Genomic DNA, 22,318 nt, shown 5'->3' on the forward strand with positions numbered 1-22,318 from the left:
GTTTTTCTCTCTCATTCAGAAATCTGGATGTTAATAGGTTCTTGAGTCAGAGAGGATTGTATTTTTGGGGCGAGAGAAGTAATATCTTGTTATCCAGAGCAGGCTGACATTTTTCATACAAAATGATTTTCTTCAATCAATGGATTTTTTTTTCAAAAACACCAAAGCTTTTTGTGAAACTTTATTTTTTCAAAATTTTCCTTTTCCTGGTGACTTATTTTTACCAAAAACATTATAAAAATAGCTACTGAAAATTTTAATTTACCAAAGCACTGTATGTCAGTAAAATGACAAATTTCAATCACCATTTTTTTATAAGTATTTCAATAAATTTGACTTTAAAATCTCACGAATTTTTTAAAAAAAAGATTCATTTCAAGCTCTCATATTCATAGCTAACAATAAAACTGTTAGAAACACTGAGAGCCTTGGATGAAAAGTGCTGTTAATAATAACCCATTTTGCGGTAGGTGTGTCAGCTTGTAATAGGACTACACTTCCCAAGATGCACTACTGACAGCTTCTCCTGTGAGCTGCCCCAGCTTAGCTGAAGCACTGTTCTCCAGGGACTGACTGCCAGTACTGAGTGAGAAGAGGATAACATGGGACAGAGACACTGGGTCAGGACCACCAAATGCCAGCTGATAGTGACCAGCCTCTTTGTCATGGTAACAACCAGAAGTGGAAACCTGGGATAAGTAAACTGGCCACCTTAAATTTTTTTCTTAAAAAGGAACTGTAAAAGTTGTTTCTCTCATTTCACTTTTAGGACAGAGAAAGTCTAGGGTGAAAGAAGCAGACTGTATGAATTACTGCATCCTGAACTGTTATCGCTACTCCCCAGCATTGCTTTCTGTCACCGATAAGCTTTTGGTTTCTCAAGTGTCACTGTAATGCAACTCTTTCACAATTCTGAGCTAGCCTTTAAGTAAGAAATTTGTTGCTGCCATCAGACATGGTAGTTTTAAGATGAGGACAGGGATATCTTCTCATGCTTCTCTTTTTAAAAAAAAAATTTATTGCACTTGGATGAACAATTTCTTGAGGTGCGTGTGGTTTTAAATGTGTTGGATAAGCTAGAGCATCTTTGTAGTCTGACAGAAGCCTGTCTACTGGTACAGATATTGGATAGAATGTAACTTTTGAAATCTTCTGACTCTGTACTACAAACTCTATAGTTCTGGTTGAGCGGCTGTGGAGAAGCAAACGTGAGGAAATTTGGTGAACTCTTCCAAGGAGTTCTGGGAAAACTGCACTACAATTTGCTCCCCTTGAAAAAAAAGAGAGAGAGAGAGAGGAAAACAAGTGAATATTTAAGTGAATATAGCTCTATAGTTGGTTAAAAAGACTGGAGGGGGGGAAACGTGGGGAAAATTTCATTGAAAAAAATGTAAATTCAAAACTTAGTTGACTAGCTCTAATTGCAGTACATTGTTCTCCCTTCAGAGAAGGGCTGCCATTGTGCTTATGAAGTATACGACTTATTCAAGGTAGAATTGCACTCAAACCTGTTGAAGGGGGAGGTGCTTAGCTCAAGTTTAGTTTATTTGTATCCTTTACAAATGGATACAGACAATAACATGCATCAATAGTGAGGCCATGAGGATTTGTTTAGATTGGTATTTCTGCTGGAAATCTGAGCTGAATGAAGCCGGACCAAACCTTTTACTGTGTATGTATAAGTGTTTTAAGGTCTGTGGTACTGAAATTGGGCGAAACTGCTACTGTATACGTGGCACTCCCTCATGGCACCAGAGCTGTGAGACACCTCACTGCTACCTGCCCTTAGTGTGAATCAGTCTGTGCCTGACGTAGCTCACCTCCCTGAAATCACCAGCTTCTATCAACCCAAGCACTGCCTTGCAGGCCTTGCTGTCTCTGTGCAGGTTAGTAATAAGTACACTTCAACCCCTGAGTCCTTGGAGTACTCGCGCAGCGTCCAGCCCTTAACTAGTGAACACTCACAGAAATAGCAGGTTTGCTAGCCAAGGGGACAGTGTGTACACTAGCTTGTTCGATTCAGCTGAGGATCAACTCTTCTGTAACATCACAGCACTGAGATAGATTTCTAGTGAAAGTAGTCATGAGTTTATTATCAAAGATTAAGATTTAAAAGATAACGAGTAAGGGTAATAATGGAAACAGAAATGGTTACATATTAAACAAAAAGTGTAACACACTTCTTAGAGTCTAAACTTAACAGACTAAACCCTTGTCTAAAGTAGTTTATCTCACCTAAAGTAATCTCCCAACATCTCCAAGCAATGTGGCTGGGATCTCTCTTTCATGAATACAAAGTGTACTGCCTTTTGCCTTCTTCTTATAGTCCCCCAAAATCCATTGTTTCCTCCCCAGAGTCAGGATGACCCTTTGTGGTTCAGTTTAGTTTCTGGTGTCTTTTTGCAGTGTTTTAGTACCATGTTGGTCCCAGGATATTAGACAAGGTGGTCTCTTATGGAACCAGCTACTGTTGTTTGTGTCTCCAAAACCTGTTTATCAGCTCTACCTTGGACACAGATTTTAAAACATATTTTCAGTATTTATACACCACTCTGTGTCATCTCTACATACATCTCACAACGATTGAGGATCAGTATGACATAAGCTTTTATTAGAGACCTTGCATGATATTCTTTACGGATAAATACTAGAAACCGGTGTGCTAAGTGTAATGAGTGTGTCAGGACTGCTAAGTTGTTGTTCTAGAAGAGTGAACCCTTTACCAGTTGGCATTGAGGGGTTCTTAGGCTCACAGTATATTTAATCTACCAAACTATGCTTCTTAGGAAAAATCTGTTGGTCATCATCTGAAAAGGTAATAAGGTTACACTTAGAAGAATAGTTAACTGCAATGTTTAACACATACATGGTTACTTCTGATTCTCCACTATAGAGTTTGAATTTCCAGGATGTCCTTTTATGAGTGGAGGATTCTTCTCCTTGTGAATATGGAAAATATTGCAGATTCTAAAGGTTTTGTATGCATGTAATGCAGTTGTTGATGCCTCCCTAAACAAAGTTCATTGAACCTGGAGAGGAGGCATTCTGAGGGAAGCCTGAATCTAGAGGACCCCACCTCAGGAGATCAGGATGAACTCATGTCTTGCCTCTTTCAGATTTGCTACACTAGGGTTTTGTTTTATTTTAAATTTCCCCACTGTTGATATGCCTATTTCAGCTCTACTCTTGGTAGCAATGGTGGGAGCACTAGCATAGCTCAGACAGCCACCCAGGGCCAGCCCACAACATTTTGGCACCTAAGGCGGGGAGCTCAAATGACGCCCCCGTGCCCCCTTGCTTGGGCCAAAACTTTGAAAGGTCTCAATTCTGCCTTCTTCCTGCAGAGAAAAATACATAGATGCTTTGAATTACATTAAAGAATTCAGCAGCCTCACTGGAAGCTGATGCTCCATCACTGACCTGACCACCAAGTTCAGTGAATGAGAACTGCATGGGACAAAAAAAGCTTGAGGGTTTAACTCTCAGATCCGAGTCTGCACTCCTCCGTTCTTTCCTCTTATGTCGGCACCATTATTGTAGCCCTGACCTCTCATGTCAGCTATCGCAATTTCTGTATCTTCCAGCTTTTTAATAAGCACATTTGTCATACCAGCTCCTGTAGTATCATCAATGTCAATAAATTCTAGAAAATGCTCTCTGACAGTCACCATTACAGGGACATTTTCACTAGGTTCTGTCATTGTTACAAAATGCACCATTAAAGTCATTTGTTCCGTATGGCTGATGTCAGGTGTGCAGACCAGAATAACAGAGTAATATCTTGCTGACTTCAGACCTGCCACAATCTTCTGTTTGACTTTTGTTGCCAGTAACTGTATGATCTCATATTGAATTGTTTTTCCAAGGTAGTGGTGTGTGTACATTTCTTGGGGGGTGACTCTTCTTAGTTGCTCCTGGAGTACAGCATCAAATTCAGCCACCAGCTCCACAATTTTAAGGAAGTTTCCATTGTCTGGCACATACAGCTGATCTGAAGTGCCACGCAGTGCTAGGTTTTGAGTAGCAACCACTCTCACAATGGCAATGAGCCTTTTCAGAGCATTTTGCCAGTAAAGAGACTCCGATACAATCTTCTCTTGTTGCTGATCATCTATGGTGGCCTTTAACCTTAGTCTCATCTCAAGCTCTTTCCACCTATGGAATGCTCTCTGGTGATTTGCTGCCTTCTCATGGCATGACACATTTCTAGCCAGATTTTTCCAGTCCTTTGTTCCTGTAGAACCCAATGTGGCTGGAACATTAGACTGGAAGAGTTTGCAACAAAAACAGTATGCAGCATTCTGGGTTTTTGAGTACATAAGCCATGGCCTCTCCACTTTGTCACCATTGGGGATTTCACACCAGTAATATGTTGGATGGAAACTTCTATTTTCATTGTCTTTGGGGAACATGAAGTTTTTCACTTGCTGTGGCCCATGCACTACAAGGAAGTCCCTCAGGCTCAAGTGGGTCCACAGTCCTGGATCATCTAGACTTAAGGAACTAAACTCAGCAGCAGCTGTTTCTTGCGCCTCCACCACACTCTTCTCTGATCTATACTTTCCTTCAGGAATGTGCATGGTTACGTCCATTTAAGATGGAGATATGGATGCCGCAGTAGCTGCCAGGTCACCTGCATCTGACTAACTGGAAGATCAGGCATCTCCTCACCACTCACATCCTCACTGGGGCCGGAAGGCTCACCGTGGACATTTGTGTCTATGTATCTCAGGAGAGCTCCTTCCAGCTTAGATAGAAAAGCTTCATTTGCTTTCTTTCTTTTTCTGAATGCTGCCCCAGAGGGGTGTTTTCTTCTTTCACTCATGACTGCTGTTCTGTGCCAGCTATAGTGGCTCTCAACACTCAGTTGAAGGGGACAAATAAGCAGGCTGGTAGCAGGGCCTGAGTGAGGGAAGATATCAGCGTCTTATGACTAACTGGCTCCTATTACTTCAGCTGACTGCCTGTTCTCCTCAAGTGGGTTCAGGGAAGCAGCAGGAAACAGGAAGCTCCCTGAGAAGCTGGTGTTAATCAGTCCAGGATCCTGGGGGTGCCAGAGAGGTACATAAGAGGCTCCTCCTCCTCTCTCTCCCTGCAGCTCCTGCTGCTTTCTGTTTTTCCCTCTCACCTTTTTTCTTGCCTGCTTGATATGTCTCTTGTGCCCTCCTTCCTCCAGCACAGCATTCCACCATCTCTGTGCATCTAGAGCAGAGAGAATACATATGCACCAGCAGCAGATACCATTTTCTACACTCTGGGTCCAAGTGGCGCCCCCCCGTAGTCTGGCACCTGAGGTGGCCGCCTCAGTTCACCTCATGGTAAGACCAGTCCTGCAGCCACCATCTAACAGGCTCTGAGCAGATTAGACAACACAGTGGTTACAACGTTGGTGGTCACTCAGTGTGTCGTCTACAGTAGCCCTATCATTGATGAAGCTGAAATGCCAGCAACACTGGGAAATTTTAGAGGAAAAAGGCTAGTGCAGACAAAGCCTTAAAGCACAGTGCAAGACTCATCTATTTACACTGCCTTTTCCTTAGCAGAGATAACAGTACACCTAAGCTACCCTCCACTCCGCAGAAAACACTACAAATTGTTCAAGAGCAAGAGCAGAGAACGCAATCTGACCCAGGACCGTTCTTGAAGTTAATAACATCCCTCTCACGCACACACGTCAGAATTTGCACCGATTCCTGTAGTATTTAGATATCAATGTAAATACATTGAAAGGGACGTCCGTGAAAATATGATTCCTCTGGTTTTTCCCAATGATTACAATTTCCTCTGGTAGCAGAGTCCAAGGGATTGAGTGAGTGGTTTTATATGCAGTAATTATACAGCATTGTCCAAAGAGTTTATTAATCTGCCCAGGGGTTCCCTTCACATGTGACTTTTAGGTATATACTGTAAACTAACTCTCTCAGGGAACAGGTTGTTTTCCTTCGAGCATGGATTGAAGTATCTGAGTGTACCTGATAGCATTTCATAAGTTCTGCAGTAGTTTTTTTTGTGAATCCTGCACTTGCTACTTTCCTTCTTCAGTAAAATCTCTGTTTTTCAGCTGCTGGGGCTGGCAGTCACCATACTGACCATTATCACCCACTATGGGGCTCACTTCAGTGTAATCAGTGGGGTCTCCTCTGAGGCTAACCCCTATAGAATCTTCCACAATGTCGGTAAGTGCCGCATTTTTTAGACCAACTGAGATGTCCTGTGAGGGCCAGCATCTTTGGAGCTATGTAAAATTAGGATGCATTGAAAGGAAATTCAGAGACTTCACATGAAGTGGGATCCCAGTTAGGTGTGTAGTGTGGCCACTACAGAGGCAAGGTACCTCTTTTCTGTATGAGAAACACTTGCTTGGCCTTTTGGTGGGGGAACACTGTTCATTGTGCCTCAGCACTGCTGAGTCCACTGTTGTCCCCCATGCTTCACTTATTACAGACAAAGCAGAGAGGGTTATAAATATTCTATAAGTAGGCCCAAAGGTATGGGAGGAGCTTAAGAAGAACTCACAGTGGAAGTGAGAGGCTGGATAGGACCACAGAAAGGAGCACATTATAAGACACAAGCCATGGGGCCCTTTAAAAGTGTGGACATTTATATTTGTGTGGGATAGAAGGGGGACATAGGTGAACAGAAAGTAAGACATGAGCTCTGGGTAGAAGAGCTTTCAGCATCAGTGCAGCTCCTGAACTCTCCCATTGGGTGTCAGCTAGACTCTGCTCTGGCCAGGAAGTAGGAGGCGACTGTTGCACAAGATTAGCAATGCGTAAGCTCCTGATAATGGGTACTGGAACACATGCTCCTGTTCAGCACTCTGTGATTCAGTAGGATCTTTATCTGAGCACAGAGATAATTGTAAAGGGGACTTGTGATCTTCTGGCAAAAATAACAAAGTGGCCTGGCATGTTTCCAGGGCACATGGTTCTGCTGGAACTATGGGAGCAAAGGGCGGGGATGACGACATTGCGCAAAGGTTTATAAACTTGGTGTGGTGGGGCAAGTTAGTCATATAAAGATGAACACTGGATAAGGTGAAAGTCTCTTGCATTCTCCTGCAACCCAATCCCTTTGTATCTTGTCCATTTTTCGACCCTGATCTAGCAATGCACTTAAGTATCTGCTTAGCTTCACATACAAAAATAGTCACATTGAAGTCAATGGAACGACTCGTGCATAAAATTAAGCATATAGGCAACAGTTTGTGGGAGCAGGGCCTTAGATTGTAAGGTCTTTGGGGCAGAGACTACCCCTTATTTTGTCTGTACTGTACCCTGCAGAGTGAGGGTCTTCCATGATCTATATTACAGCCACATCCAATATGAGCATGCAGACTCCTTTATACTGCAGTAGTTTAACTCCGATTAGTCTTCTCTGCACACACAGGGCTTATCGATACGAATACTTAGTTCATGGCAAACTGGGGTATAAATCTATTCCATACTAATCTGCTGTGCACTAAGTGTCCATGTGGACCCTGTTGCTGTGCACTAAAAGTTTCCTAGTGCACTATGATCTATCCCATTTCAAAGTGGCGTAGATCAAAGCTTTTAAGTGCACAGTATAAGAATGGCCATATTGAGTCAGAACACAGATCCATCTAGCCTAGTATCCTGTCTTCTGACAGTGGCCAATGCCAGACTAGTGCTGGGTAGATTTACACCCCAGATTGCCACAAACTAAGTGTTCATACAGACAAGCCCAGAGAGAGGGCATTTTTCTGTTTTTTCTTGTCATTTTAGTATTAGAAACTTTTAATAAAAAGATTAACTCAATTTACCAAGATTACTTCCATTACCCAAGATGGTCAGGGATGCAACCCAATGCTCTGGGTGTCCCTAGCCTCTGACTTCCAGAAGCTGGGAGTGGACAACAGGGGATGGATCACTCAGTTGCCTGTTCTGTTCATTCCCTCTGAAGCACCTGGGATTGGCCACTGCTGGAAGACAGGATACTGGACTAGATGGACCATTGGTCTGACCCAGTATGGCCGTTCTTGTGTACACCCTTTAACACAGTCCTTTCTTTTCAGGTTCAGCAGAGTAGAATGTCTTCAGTTTCTATATCTTAAATCTCTGTCCTGACACAAAATTATGTCACCCTCCTTAAGATTTCAGCAGATTTGGGCAGGATGGGGAAGGTTATTGTGCTTTTGCTGTGAGAGGGGACTGGCACTACCTGCCAAGATTTTGAGCTCTGTGGTGTTCTCAGACTTCCCAACCTCACAGCTTGAGAAGCAAAAATTCAGAAGTTCCTCATGAAAGGCAAGCTCTTCTGAGAGCTTTAGTTTATAAAGCTTGCTTGTCAAAGGGAGCCCAACCCTGCTTATGGTGAAAGAAAGGCAGCTAGGTCTTCATGTCTTGCTAAAACTCCGATGTGCGTCTTTCCTCCAGCATTCTACAGCGGGATATGTCTGACCATGATTCTGGTCCTTGCAGCCCTGCTGAGTACTGTTGCCACAGTGAGAGAATCGGTGTGCCTCATGGCAATGGTAAGTGTTTGGTTAGACAGGCATGGGTGGGCAGGGAACAGCGTTTCCAAATTCAGTGATAACACCAAGATGTGGAGATACAGGGAACAGCCTTTGTCTGGATCCAGCTTGCTCCCCACACTTGGTTTATCGACTGTTAAATGTGGTGTTTGTAGTGTTGCCTTAGTTGTTTTGCTTTGTGCTTCACATGGGGGAGAAGACAGCCAACACTGAATGCACATCATGCCACAGTGGGGTAGAGGTTGCCTGCTGCTTTTCAAGGCATGGCTGTGCCTAACCTCTCAAAGTGACTCCAGGTGATGATTTATCTATATGTGCCCTGATTTTTCGAGGTGCTATGTATATATGCCTCTGATTGGGGTCAAGGGGAGGTGCTTATCTGTCAAGATGATGCCAGTTATTGTTGGTTTGCTTTTGTAATGCCAACATTCTTCTTTGTGATGTTCTTAATGACGTATTTCTTTGTTTTTTTCTGATATTTGGGTCAGATTTTGAAATCCCATGTTCTGCCCCACGATAGCAACCTTAACTCCAATTTAATGAAGTGTTTTGTAAATATATATATTCACAATGATTGTGAGCTTAGAACATTTGATGGCACCAGCTCAGTTTTGACTGCATTACCAATTTTGGCATGCTGTCGAGGCTAGCTTTCTACCTAGCTCATACTTTTAAGGAAAACTAATTGGAGTTCATCAGCTGGTATATGCATGAAATGGGTATTTTCTCCTCAAAATGTGTCAACTACATAGCCATATCGTTTGGGGCATTCCTGCCAACCTCCTCGAGCAAAACAACCCCCATCAGGCGACACATTTGAACCATCTGTTTTGCTTCGTTTGGGATTCCCAGTACATCCACTGTCTGCCTTTCATCTTTCAGGCATTAAGCTCTTCAAGGCATTCATCTTGTGTCTTGTAAAGCACCAAGCATATTAACAAATAACACTTCTGCACAAGGAGAAGGGAGGGAGACGAGAAGGCAGCTTTTGCCCTGGTGATGGAGGCTGTGTGTGTTTCAGCAGCAGATTCTTAGACCCTCCCTTGTTGTTTGTTTTAAGCCTCACGCATGGAGTTGCCTTGGCATCAGACAGTCCTGCAGTGCTGGAGGCGAGAGCGGGTTGTGTGCATCTAGGACAGGGAAGAGGAAAGCAATGGAGTAAGTGCCTCGTAGAGTACAGGGACAGGGGGATGTGCTTTTTCTCCTGTTGTAGTAGAGTAATATAGTCGGTGAACTCAAGGGAAGCCTGAATGTGAACTGCAAAGGCTGGGAGGCACCAGTAAATTGGAGTAATCGTGTGTGTGTGTGTGTGTGTGTGTAGTAATCGCGTGCGTGTGTCTGCTGCTATAAGCCCTGCAGTGTGGGTGGAGTCCTTTGCACTACCCGTTCTCTCCTTGGAAGACAGAACAGCCCAGGGTCAGGGTGCCTCTTTTTACCTAGATCCACTGTGAGTGTGTCTGAAGTGGGGGCGGGGGGGGAGAGGTAAGGTCTAAGCTTCTTGTTGACCCAAACAAGAAACTAGAAATGCGTCTTCTAAGGAAGAAAAACTCCGGCAGTCCTACAGGTTTCCTTTGAACTGAACAAACTATGTACTAATCCTCTCTTCCCTGCTGCACCACTAGAGGGTGTCAAGTTCTCAAAATAAGAGAGAAGCTGCCTGCAATCTTGTTATGAGCTGCAGTGTTTTCATACACATTCTCACCACCATTTTGTCTGTCTTTCTCTCTAGTTGTCCCCCATAGTTCTAGTAGGAAGAACATTATCAGACAGGTCAGGTCAGATTGTTCTGCCATCCTTCTTGCCAGCCTCTTACGCAGCTACCGCTCTGCAAACCAGTTTACTGCTGTTCATTCTGTGGTGAACTTAAACTTGTCCTGTGTTTTAATTGTCAAAGTCTGAGTCCAGAGCCAGCTGCACTGGCCAGCATGTCTGCTGACTGACAGAAGGTAGGGGGATGTCATGTTCAATCAACTTCTTCAGACTTCATACATTAGATACGTTATTTGTTATTTTTATTATGTTAGTACCTAAGGATCTCGGAAGAGGGTTAGGACCCTAATGTACAATCTAATAACACAGTCTCTGCCCCAGAAAGCACACAATCTTGGATTTAGACAGTAAGCAGAAACTACTGGAAGCAAGCACAGGAGGGACGACGAGGGAACAGTAGAGACAGGTATGAGTGCATGGATTAGAAATCACAATAGTTTTTGTAGACACAGAGGGTTACCAGCCTAGCCAATGCCAAACTCTCAGTGATGATCTCTCAGTCCTGCTAAATCTGCAAGAGCTTGGGAGCTCATTACTAGCAGCTAAGCCTTGGGGTCCTCTCGCTGAAGAAAGCCTCTATGACAGTAGCTAGTAGAAGAGTTTTCAGAAAAAGGTGCAAGAAATCCCCTAATTGTCAACCGTGGAATTATCTGTCCAAAGGGGAAATTCCTTGCTAATCCCCATAAATTAGTAGCTAACTAACACCCTCCAGGGTTTGTGTCCCTTATACATTTTTATTCCATATGTATAATGTAGCAGGGGACGTTGTTGTTGTTTGTATAAATGTCCTATCCTGGTTTGAATGTTGCTTAACTGTTGGCCTTTATATCTTGTGACAGTGAGTTCCACAGGCTAATTCTGTGTGTGTGTGTGTTTGGTTTTTTGTTTGTCCATGCAAGTGCTTTTCGGGAACTAATCCTCACAATACCTCTACTGATCCCAAATTTACCAGTAGGCAATTAAAGCAAATAGATTAAATGATTTACTTGTATCAGTAGAGGAGTTGTAAGGACTGGGATTAGAACTCAGGAGACTCTGGCTCCCAGACATGGTCTCAGAGCACTGCAGCATGTTCCTGTGTTACAGTGTGTTTCACAGAAAGCCTAAAGTCCCTTTTCTGTAGCTTTTTTGTTGATGTACTGGACTTTTCTTTTTCATTAATTATTGATGTAAAGAGGTCTCTGTATAAAATGGATCTTGTTAAGAGTATTTCATTATGTAATCAAACAGATAGAGGAGGAAGCTATAGTATTGGTGTTCTTATAGCTGTGAAAGGCAAAGAAAAGGAATAGGGACCGCTCTACACATGCCCATTGTAGATGAACTGCTTTGATAGAATACTAACATGTGGTCCATTGGATAGCATGCTGGACTGAGAGCCAAGAGACCAGAGTTCTGTTCCTGTCGCTGATACTGTGTGACCCATGAGCAGGTCACTTTACCTCCCTGTGCTTCAATTTCCCCTCCTATGCTTTGGCTGTCATTTCTATTTAGATTGTAAACCCTGTACAGAATGGGCTGTCTGTTAGCATGTGTGGGTACAGTGCTTAGCATGATGTGGGGCCCCAGTCTTGGTTGGGGGGCCTTTCGGGGTATGTCTACACTGCCATAAAACACCTGCGGCTGACCTGTGTCAGCTGACTCAGGCTCGCAGGGGATGGGCTTTGGGGCTACAAAACTGCAGGGTAGATGTTTGGGCCCTGAGAGGCAGGAGGGTTCCAGACACAGCCTGGACTCTAGCTCTCGCCTGAATGTCTACACTGTAGTTTTATAGCCCCCCAGCCTCAGCCAACATGGGCCAGTTGTAGGTGTTTTACTGCAGTGTAGACACACCCTAGGCTGTGGTGTAATACAAGTAATGATACAGGGCTTGCAGTAGTGTGGTTACCCTGGTTTGAAACCAGAGTAAGTCACATTGAAGGGAAGCCGCATTTTATACTAGTGCAGCACATCTACAAAAGGGGTTTCTCTGTTGTATTTACATTACAAATATCCACAGTGTAGACAGGCCCTAGGTAAGATACCCACTGACATTTACAAATAGCGTGAATGAATCCTACAGCACAGGGTGGTGGTCAGATCTTCAGCTAGGAGCTGCGTATGTAATTAGGTGAATATCCAGAGGCTCCTGTGATACCAGGGAACTGGAAATGGTGGTCTGAGGTACTGCACTAGTGTCCAAAAATCTTCTTTGACTGAGCGGCCTGTGAGAGTTTTATGGTCTGTCTCATCAACTGTGAGGGATAAGAACGGATACAGTATCCTTGGCAAAGCTTGAATCATTGCTTTCCAATGGCATACTGCAGATCAGTGAATCTAAATGTCCTGTCATTCTGGTAGCGTCCGAAGCCATGTCAGAATTGAAATGAAGGAGGAAAGGAAATAGCAGTCTCTCTAGAAGGGCTAGTATAAAGTAAAAATCTCTGACTCTAGCAGTTCGAGATACTGGGTATTGAAGTTTTGTCAGAAGTGCAGAGGAAGGGAGAGAAAAATAAAGAAAGTAATATGGCAATGAGAACGGTGCATCTTAAAAATCCAATAACTGAACGTTCTAGGGCTGGAAACACTGCTAGACCAGAACAGAATGTTTTCAGGACCAGTAAACTGTATTCCAAAGACTGGTTCCAGCCCAGTGATCAAGAAGAAAAATCCTCAGTCCCTGTCTGATCCAGCTCAGCTTTTCGGTGTAGTTCAGAGTGACGTACCACTATGGCAGGCATTTAGCATAAGCTGTTTGCTTTACTGCTCCCAGATGTGTAATTGTAGGCAAGTGTGTTAGGGATTCATAACAGTACAGCAGTGCACTTCGATGCCTTGCTTTAGCAGTCATCTGCTTCCTAGGCTGAGCCTGTACTTACATCAATTATGCACCAGTCAGCAATAAGAAATCAGTCTACCTGGGCTGATTAAAAGCTGCACAGCCTCCCTAAGAAACTGACACAGGTAGAGCCAGCACTACACAGAATTCTTGCTGCATTCAGTCAGAGAGCACTACATTGATTTCTCATGCAGACAGAGCTCATCAGCTTCTTAGGAGATATGGAGAAAGAGAAAAACAGAATACTGCTTCCTGTCAGTGGAAGAATGGGGGAGTAATTTTTTTCTTTTGCACACATTAAACAAATCATGAAATAAAAGTCCGGTTAATGTAACTGTACCATAAATATATTGACTGTGGTCAAGGAGTGTTCAACCACAGTGCAGGAGGAAGAGTGCAAGGATAGTTTGAAGGCAGCCTACCCACTCCCCTGATCCTGGGCCACTGTGTTGGGCCTGGTCACCTGGCATAAGAGTAGCCTTCACGTCTAACTTACTATAGCTTCCAATATCCCCAAGGGGTTGTTACAGCTCTTGGGGATTGCTAGGGCATGGGGCAGCCCCTCTTCTGGCTACAGTGGGTTGTAGGAAGTTGAACGCAGTCTCTGCCACCAGAGGATTCTCCTTAACCCAGAGTGACCGCCCTGAGGCTGGTTCTGCCAGTTCTGGTGGTGTTTTGCGTTAGCTGAGTGGTGCAAAGCAGCCCCATCACAACTGAGGACAGGGCCACTAATTGTATGCAGCATAAGATCTGAGTTTGACCTCACTGAATGAGAAGTTAAGGTGAAGTCCAGTAAGCTTTGTATTTGAACGGGGAACGTGAGAAAGGTAGATAAAAAGATAGGCCAGTCAGGGGACTGGAAAACATTTCTATGGATTCTGCCAAGTCTACAGAAGACAAATTGTTCCTTGCAGCAAGAATGAAAACAAGGTAATTCATAAAGGAGTAATTGATTATTAGCTCAGTGACAGCATTTGATGGGGCTGAATGTGCTACATCTCATACAAGAAAATGTACTGCATCATCTTGCAACAAGCTCATAGCAGTCGTCTTAGATTCTGGGGGGTGTGAAGAAGAGGCAAACTTGGCTGTTTGTATTTAAGTACAGCTACTTGTTTTTAAGAATACCTTCTAATACAATTATAAACCCTCAAACCCTCTGGCTAGGAAATAAACAAGCAGCCTGTAATTCATTTACGAGTACTTCTAGGAGTCATGTAATTACAGATCTAGCCTGGATGGAGGGAGATCTCCCAACAGGGTACAAATTTCAGTACTGGCAACAAATTACATAAAATAAAGACTGGTAGAGCAGACACAGACAGGCAAAGGAGTGGGCAGACATGGTGGGAGATGTGGAGAAGGGTGTTAAACTACAAAATAATCTGATACATTTGAGAGATTTTTATGAGTAGTATAATAGTTTGGGGGGAAAGCAGAAACTGATTTTGTGCCACATTTTGAAATTATTTCCATTTGGCAGCATTGAAAATGTACCAATTTTGGCAGGGGTGAGGAGGTTATGAATTTTTTTCAGTATGTTTATTGAAATTTTTCATGAAACCTTTTTCATAATCTTTTTTTTTTTCATTTTCTGAAAACCATATTTTCATATTGGTACTGAGTAAAAATTTGAGTTAAAATACCTTGGAAAATGTCATAAAAAACAGGAAAAGCTGATAATCTTTCACGAAAAGTGTTGGTGGGTTGTTTAAAAAAAAAAAAGTGTCCTTTTTTCATTGTGGAAAAAAATGTGGAAAATGTGACCAGCTCTAGTGAGTAGTAATCGGAACAGGTCTTGGAACAGCCTCTCAATCTCTCCTCTAGATTTCATTCCTGACTTCGGTTCTCTTATACTTTCAAGGGTTAAAATTTCACCACTGTACAGTCGGTTTGTTGCTATGATCCAGTTGTGGGGAGTTGTGGAGAATTGTCCCTTCAGAAAGGAGAGCATAGAGGGGCAGTGTTGTCTTTGGCTCTGTCTCACAGCCATGACATCACTCCTCCGGGGCTCTACCCACATATTCTGCACACTGTTGCAGTTCCTTGCAGCCACTGTCAACAGATAGTTCAGTCACTGCTGTGATTCCCAGCTTTGATTCCACTAGCAAAGGGACACGGTGGGTCACCCTCCCAGTGCAGGTTCTCTTGGCTCCTCTGTTAAAGCCTACAAAGAAATCAAGAACTAGTGGTGGCTAGTCCATAGGGAAGTTTAACTGCTATAGCTGAGCCTCCTTCTCCAAGCTATCACATTGTATAGCTTTTTGTATTGACACATGACAGCATTTCTGTCTACTTGCCTTACAGTTTTAGGCTTTGAAAGTCTGGTGTGTTATAATATTTCAGCGGCTTATTGGACACTGTGTGACCTCACAATCCATGGTGTCAGATACTTGCCCTGGAGAGCCTGAAATATTGTCAGTAATACTGTGCATTTTCGACCTATTCTCATAGACTCATAAACTCTAAGGTCAGAAGGGATCATCATGGATCATCTCTAGTCTGACCTCTTGCACATCGCAGGCCACAGAATCTGACGCCCCCCATTCTAGTAATAGACCCATAACTCTGGCTGAGTTACTGACATCCTCAAATCATAATTTAAAGCAGGGGTGAGCAAACTACGGCCCGGGGGTCACATCCAGCCCTCCAGATGTTTTAATTTGGCCCTCGAGCTTCTGCCGGGGAGCGGGGTCTGGGGCTTGCCCCTCTCTGGCGCTCCAACCAGGGAGCAGGGTCAGGGGCTTGTCCCACTCTGTGCGGCTCCCCGAAGCAGCAGCATGTCCCCACTGTGGCTCCTATGCATGGGGCAGCCAGGGGGCTCTGCATGCTGCCCCCATCCCAAGCACTGCCCCCGCAGCTCCCATTGGCCAGGAACCGTAGCCAATGGGAGCTGCAGGGGAGGTGCCTGCAGATGGGGCAGTGTGCAGAGCCGCCTGGCTGTGCCTCTGCATAGGAGCCGGAGAGGGGACATGCCGCTGCTTCTGGGAGCTGCTTGAGGTAAGCACCATCCAGAGCCTGCACCCCTGACACCCTTCCACGCCCCAGCCCCCTGCCCCAGCCCTGATCCCCTTCCCGCCTTCTGAACCCCTCGGTCTCAGCCCACAGTATCCTCCCACACTGTGAACTCCTCATTTCTGGCCCCACCCCCGAGCCCTCACCCCCAGCTAGAGCCCTCACCCCCTCCCGCACTCCAGCCCCCAAATTTGTGAGCATTCATGGCCCGCCATACAATTTCCATATCCAGATGTGGCCCTCAGGTCAGCAAGTTTGTCCACCCCTGATTTAAAGTCTTCAAGTTACAGAGAATCTGCCATCTCTAGGCCTGAAGGAGAAATGCAAGCAATTTGTGCAATATCCACTGTCCAGACTGACTCTAACTTGATCAAAGTGAAACATATAGATTGCATTTGTCCTATATCAAATTCTTTCAAAGTCCACTCCCTTCATCATCTTCTGCCATATTCATCCAGGTCAGTAGAGCACTGGATTGGTTTACAGAGGTGCATAGTCCTACCTGAACAAAGGTATGTACCTGTTTCTTGGAAGCCTTATTAATAACAAAATCAAGCCTCATCTGGCCAGTTCAAAGTGTGCTTGTTCCTTGAAAACTGACCATAAAACAGTGCATGAGTGATTCTGGCACTTTTGGGGGGAGCCGAAGCAGCATTCCAGTACTCGGATAACTGTAAAGTAAACCAATGATTATTCATGCTAAAAATATTGGAATTTTCCTAAAAGCCTCTTTCAGGTACTGTTATAACGTATTCTTGTTGAAATCATGAGTTCTGGCTCTTCTTTTTTTAGTGCTTGAGCCCTGCTGCAAAAACTGCTTTGAGGGCCGTTGTAGTCAACTGACTAGCTATTGCTAATGCACTGCATGGCTGAGGTTTAGAAAGGCTGGCTATCTTTCCCCCCCTTCTCCCCCATGATTATCGTTTAATTCCTTAAAAACAAATGATGGCCCAGATTCTTTGCTGTACTGAATTTTCGCTCAGTGCAGAAGAGGGGAGGAAGCCACAATGGAACTAGTTATGGAAGGCTGCTCTTTCTACTAGCAGCTGGTAAGGGTCCCCAACGATGCTCTGGCCACAGCCTTCCCTGCTCACAGTGTGGTGACTGGCATAGGAACAGTTACACCAGCTCTGTACATACTGAGGGCTCCCCTACAGTCAAAGGGAATCTATTGTGTTGTGATCAGATTCCATCCCTGCAGCACAAAGCTAATGGAGTAAGCCAGAGAATCCAGCCTGATGTCTCTGAACTTGAACAGGCAGAGAAGAGTTGCAAGTCAGGAAACATAATCTCGTGAAAAACATTCCTGGGGTTATAACTGTCAAGCTGTCCTGCAGTAATTCAAAAGCATGAGTGCCAACCTCAGGGCAGACTCTTACAAACCAGGGCACAAACCCCAAATTTGATTGTAAGTTCTATACAAGATTTCACCAACCAGTGATCATGTGTAAACTCCTGAGGTGCTGTAACAGCCTAAACATGACACAGACCGTTCCATACAGTACTATTAACTGTCTTCACAAAAAGAAAAGGAGTACTTGTGGCACCTTCGAGACTAACCAATTTATTTGAGCATAAGCTTTCGTGAGCTATAGCATCCGATGAAGTGAGCTGTAGCTCACAAAAGCTTATGCTGAAATAAATTGGTTAGTCTCTAAGGTACCACAAGTCCTCCTTTTCTTTTTGCGAATACAGACTAACACAGCTGCTACTCTGAAACCTGTTAACTGTCTTGTCACTCAGGTAAGAAGCTTATATTTGTGATAGATGGTCACTTACACCAAGTATCACAGCAATAGTCAGGTTACTCCCAATCCCAAATGACCAGCCACTTACCCCAAGTCAATTGCACTTTAGATCTCACACCAGAGACAATGCTTGTAGCCAATCCTGTAATAAACTATCTAAAGATTTACTATATAGGAAAAGGAAATGAGAGTTATATACAGTGTTAAAGCAGGTAAACATACACACACACAAATGAGTTCCAATCTTAAATTTCAAAAAGAAATAGAAGTGTCTATGAAAACCAAGCTCTATATCAGGGGTCAGCAACCTATGGCACGTGGCCAAAGGCGGCACTCAAGATGATTTTGAGTGGCACTCACACTGCCTGGGTCCTGGCCACCGGTCCCAGGGGCTCTGCTCTTGGCCTGGGGTCCTACTGCTGGCCCCCTGGCACCCGGGGTCCCGTCCACCGGCCCCCACTCAGCCCGCCTCCAGCCCCAGGTCCCAGCCACTGGTCCCGGGCACTCCACTGCTGGCCCCAGGTCCTGGCCGCCAGCCCGGGGCTCTGCAGCTGCCCCCAGCTATGGCCCACTGCCCCAGCCTGGGGCAGTGAGGGGTGCAGACAGGGGCAAGTGGGGGATTAAAATTTGCTGCAGTGCCACTGTACTGGGATATTTTTAAGTCCTGATTTGCTGCTTACATCACTATCACGTCACGTGGAACAGCCTGTTGCGTTTGATGTTGTGCGTGCCGTCTGTCACGATTTTTTTCTCACTCTAAGTTGAGGGGTACATTTGACAAAAAGTCAGCTCCTAAGAGAGCAAAGTTAGATGTCCGTTCATTTCACGTCACAGCAACATTTGGTGGCTAAGTTGTGGGCAAGGGTTTGGTGCGCTTTGTAAACTGTTTTGATGCAATCAAGGCCTTTTTGTCAGAAAAAGGACAAAACTACCCCGAACTGGATGATGACAAATGGCTGTGTAAGCTCATCTTTCTAACTGACATCACCTCTCACTTAAACAAACTCAACCTCCGTCTCCAGGGTTCAGGGCAAACGGTTCTGGATCTTTATGAAACCTGGAAGGCATGTGTTGTAAAACCAGCAGTTTTTTCTCGGGATATTCGAACTTTGACTTTCTGCTATTTCCAACACATAAAAGAGCTATTGACATGTTGCACTGTCAGTGTTGATGAGATTGGAATGTACATGCAAGAACTGGAATCAGAATTTTTTGACAGATTTCAAGATTTCCAGTGATTTGGCCCAATGCTTTCTTTTCTAATTAAACCTGAAAAGTTCAACGAAAGCCACTTGGATTTGTCTGTATTTGAGTGGAAGAGTGTTGAAGATTTTGAAATGTAGCTCATTCAGTTAAAAAGGTCAGAATTGTGGGCATCAAAGTTTGGAGATCTGCAGACTGCACTTAAAGCTACTGAGAGAGATCATGGGGCCGCTCTTCTGACCTGCTGGATGTCCCTGCCAGTGAAATTTAACTGTTTGAAGAAAATTGCGTTTGCAATGCTTTCAGCATTTGGATCCACATACCTGTGATAACAGGTATTTTCACACATGAAATCTGTCCTCTGTCCCTCGTGGAACCGATTAACAACTGATCACTCAGAAGCCTGTGTGCAACTTAAAGTATCCAAATACGTGCCAGACATTGAAAAACTCAGCAAGGAAAAGCAAGGGCAAGGATCGTACTAAACTGATAAGAACTGCATTTGAATTTCCTTTTAAATGAAACTTCTGAAACATTTTAAAAACCTTATTTACTTTACATACAACAATAGTTTAGCTCTATATTATAGACTTATAGAGAGAGCCCTTCTAAAAACATTAAAATGTGTTACTGGCTCACAAAACCTTAAATTAGAATGAATAAATGAAGACTTGGCACACCACTTCTGAAAGGTTGCCGACCCCTGCTCTATATAGTCCTTTAGGGCTAACCGAGGTTTTGCTTCCACCTAGTAATCCTTGCGCCACCCGCCGCCCTGAGTCCGAGCAGCATAAAGATACAGGCCTCATCTATATTAGGAAATTAGGTCAGCATAACTGTCACTCTAACTGTGTCACTCAGGGATGGATTTTTCATACCTTTAACAGACCTAACCCGCGGTGTAGACAGCGCTAGGTGGACAGGAGAATTCTCCCATCGATATAGCTATCACCTGTTTAGGAGGTGGATTACCTACGCTGATGGGAAAGTCTCCACTGAAACACCACGGTGGTGCAGCTGTAGAGGTGCTGCTGTAGCAGTTTATGTGCAGACAGGCCCAGAGTTCCTTCTTGTTAGGAGTTTTTATTCCCTACCTTCCCTCCTGCTTTGAGCTGCAAACTCAGCTGATGGGAGGAATTCACTTGCAAGACTCATCTTCATGGTGGGGGGGTGGGGGGAAGGGATGAGAGTTAACAACACATTTTTTTGTCCTCTTTAATGTTCCACTCTAATCCATCTGGTGTTGATGGGCCTCCTTGTTGGCCAGGATGTAACACATTCTGTTAGAGATCAGCACTTTACACTAGTTAATGTCTCTCTCCTGTCTGGTTTCAGAGTAACAGCCGTGTTAGTCTGTATTCGCAAAAAGAAAAGGAGGACTTGTGGCACCTTAGAGACTAACCAATTTATTAGAGCATAAGCTTTCGTGAGCTACAGCTGAGCTGTAGCTCACGAAAGCTTATGCTCTAATAAATTGGTTAGTCTCTAAGGTGCCACAAGTCCTCCTTTTCTTCTCTCCTGTCTGGTGATTGATACAGTTGCAGGGCTTACAATGCAACACTCAAATATTAGGTTATATAATATGGGATACAGATGTTAAGTGAAATTAATGCATGCAGTCAGCAATTGACAAGCATTCCATGAAGTCTAAACACATTCTTATAATTCTAATACCTGTTTTAACAATACTAACAGACAGGTGAGCCAGTCTGATTTCAATTATGTATTTGTCAGGATTCAACTGAGGCGGGGGACCTTGACTTAGGCTGTGTCTACACTACCATGGTAAGTCGACCTATGCTACGCTTCATGAATAACATAGCTGGCGTCGACGTACCTTAGGTCGACTTACCGCAGGGTCTACATCGCGGGGGGTCAATTGGAGAAAATCTCCCATCAACTTACCTTACTTTTCTCATTGCGGGTAGAGTACAGTGGTCGACTGGAGAGCGATCTGCAGTCGATTTGGCAGGTCTTTACTAGACCCGCTAAATTGACTGCCAGTGTTATTGGTCACAATAACAAACATATGAACTGGTTCACAAACCTTTAGTTCATTTCCCACAATATAGAAAAACAGACTTATGTCAACAGGGGAGGAAACAAAGGAAGAAACCTGTTCCTTTATGTCTATGTTGGTTTGAGCTTTTATTAATTTAGACAGGAGTGGCTTGGAAGAGTAGATACTCATGGTCCAGAATGAATTGAACTAAAAAGCTGGAATAGGAAGACAATATCCAATTGCTGGATGGAGTTATCCCATAGTGAAGGAATTTTGGGGGAACCTGGCAAGCTCTAAGGTGTAGGTCAGTAATATCAAGTTGTTAGCACCAAAGCATACCACATATAAATAAGCAGGAAACTTAATTAGTTTTTTTGGCTTTTGTCAAAAACCAGAATTTTTTCATTTATTTTACAGAAAGGGCACTTGTCATCAAAGAAAACGTTTTGATCAGTTTTGAGTACAAAAAGAGGAGACTGGGCATGCACTAAACACATGGACCGTGTAAAGACAGCCCACATAGTCACTTTTGTATAACTTTGTACATAGAAAAATGCAAGCTGTTTCTTAATAATCTACGCCAATGTTTTCCTGGAGTCTCTCATACCCAAACAGGCCTAGCTTGTAAACAGGGAAATCTTGAGTCCAGAAACACAGGCACAGAAATCCTGTTCTCGGAACAAAACCCTGAGAATGTATGTGGTGCTTTCTCAATGTTATAGCGTGAAGTACTTCACGCTAGAAAGGGTCAAAACACATGAAAATGATTTTGCAGAAAATGTCAGTGTTTTCATTTTTCAGGGTTCAAAATGGAAACATATCCCATTTTTTGCAAAAGTTTGCGACATTTTTAATCAATATTTTTTATCACATTGTATTGACAACATTGACTTTTTTTGTTTCTTCCTGAAAGCTGGGTTTTGGTAAACTAAAAATTTCAACATTTTTTAGATATATTTTATAACATTTCAATTAAAACATCCATTTAATGAAGCCATAGAAAAATTTCCAAAAAAGAGAACAAATGTTTAAAATGTTGACAATTTTTCACAAAATGTTAGCTTTCAATGAAATTCTGGATTCAGCTTCAGGATCCATTGGGCTTTAAACATTTTACTGTCATGTTCCTTTTAGGTAAGCAGGATCCATTGGTCTCATCCTTATGACAGGCATCCCACATTTCACTCAATCTCCAAATAGTGTTGGTTTGGTTTGGTTTGGTTTCTACAACTAAAGAGATGGCTTTTCTAACAGCCAGCCCTGTAAAC

At 43.6% G+C, this 22,318-nt stretch overlaps 1 protein-coding gene across 3 annotated transcripts in view; it reads left to right on the forward strand.

The window, feature by feature from the left end:
- Positions 1-521: 521 nt before the first annotated feature.
- The window catches only part of TSPAN32 (tetraspanin 32), a 73,867-nt gene continuing 52,070 nt past the window's right edge, over positions 522-22,318 (forward strand). For 2 of the 3 annotated variants that reach the window (XM_073347259.1, XM_073347257.1), the window contains exons 1-4: positions 522-668; positions 6,062-6,176; positions 8,397-8,494; positions 20,783-20,833. In XM_073347259.1, the coding sequence (XP_073203360.1) occupies positions 603-668; positions 6,062-6,176; positions 8,397-8,494; positions 20,783-20,833 (330 nt within the window). In that variant the 5' untranslated portion in view covers positions 522-602. The remainder of the gene's footprint in view (positions 669-6,061; positions 6,177-8,396; positions 8,495-20,782; positions 20,834-22,318) is intronic. The other variant, XM_073347258.1, reaches the window with a different exon arrangement.

Source organism: Lepidochelys kempii, chromosome 6 (assembly GCF_965140265.1).
Source record: "Lepidochelys kempii isolate rLepKem1 chromosome 6, rLepKem1.hap2, whole genome shotgun sequence".
NCBI classification, from domain to species: Eukaryota; Metazoa; Chordata; order Testudines; family Cheloniidae; genus Lepidochelys; species Lepidochelys kempii.